The 655-nt window shown below is 35.7% G+C and overlaps 1 protein-coding gene across 1 annotated transcript in view; it reads left to right on the top strand.

The window, feature by feature from the left end:
* Positions 1–655, top strand: part of LOC119587434 (pancreatic triacylglycerol lipase-like) — a 63,913-nt gene that overhangs the window by 58,420 nt on the left and 4,838 nt on the right. The window contains exon 6 of the mRNA XM_037936165.1: positions 380–510. Within this exon, the coding sequence (XP_037792093.1) occupies positions 380–510 (131 nt within the window). The remainder of the gene's footprint in view (positions 1–379; positions 511–655) is intronic.

Raw genomic sequence — 655 nt, 5'->3', positions numbered from 1 at the left:
CGTGTGTTTGAGTGTTTTTGAGAGTTCTATATTTGGACTAGAAATATGACATGGATTTTAAACTGGTGCACAATCTTATTGGTATTTTGTCTTTCAACATTGGTATGTTGATTAATATATCGATTGCATGCATCAGCGAAATAATCTACTAATAGAAATTTTAACGAAAAAAGTCACACACTGAAATACTTCCACAGTATACATATATATTTTACAATACCGCTTTGTTTTTGTGAAAATTATTCTAACTGCTTATCTATTTTTTAATCCTTGAAAGAAATAATTAAACTAGAAATTATAACATTTCCATAAACACACGATATTTACTTTACAATGCCATTTGGCTCATTAAGGAAATAATACAACTTTTTTTTTCCAGGTTTTACCCTCGAGCAAAAGGTGGCGCTGACCTGCAGCCATAGCCGCTCCACGCAGCTCTTCATAAGCTCTCTGATTTCGGGCTGCGAATTTCAGGCTTACTACTGCCTCAGCCATCTACTCTACAGGACCGTAAGTAGGCGCCGGAGTCTTTCTATTTTTAGCTTTCAGTTTGAGGCGAAGTAAATGCGTTCACAAGTATTGGGGAAGCAGTTATGTATGTAGATATGTATTTGGATGTGCATTTAGATAGAAAAACACAGACATGCAGGCACGT

The sequence above is a fragment of the Penaeus monodon genome, chromosome 22 (assembly GCF_015228065.2).
Source record: "Penaeus monodon isolate SGIC_2016 chromosome 22, NSTDA_Pmon_1, whole genome shotgun sequence".
Taxonomy (NCBI): Eukaryota; Metazoa; Arthropoda; class Malacostraca; order Decapoda; family Penaeidae; genus Penaeus; species Penaeus monodon.
The sequence above is the reverse complement of the archived record's forward strand: the minus strand, read 5'-3'. Positions and strand labels throughout refer to the sequence as shown.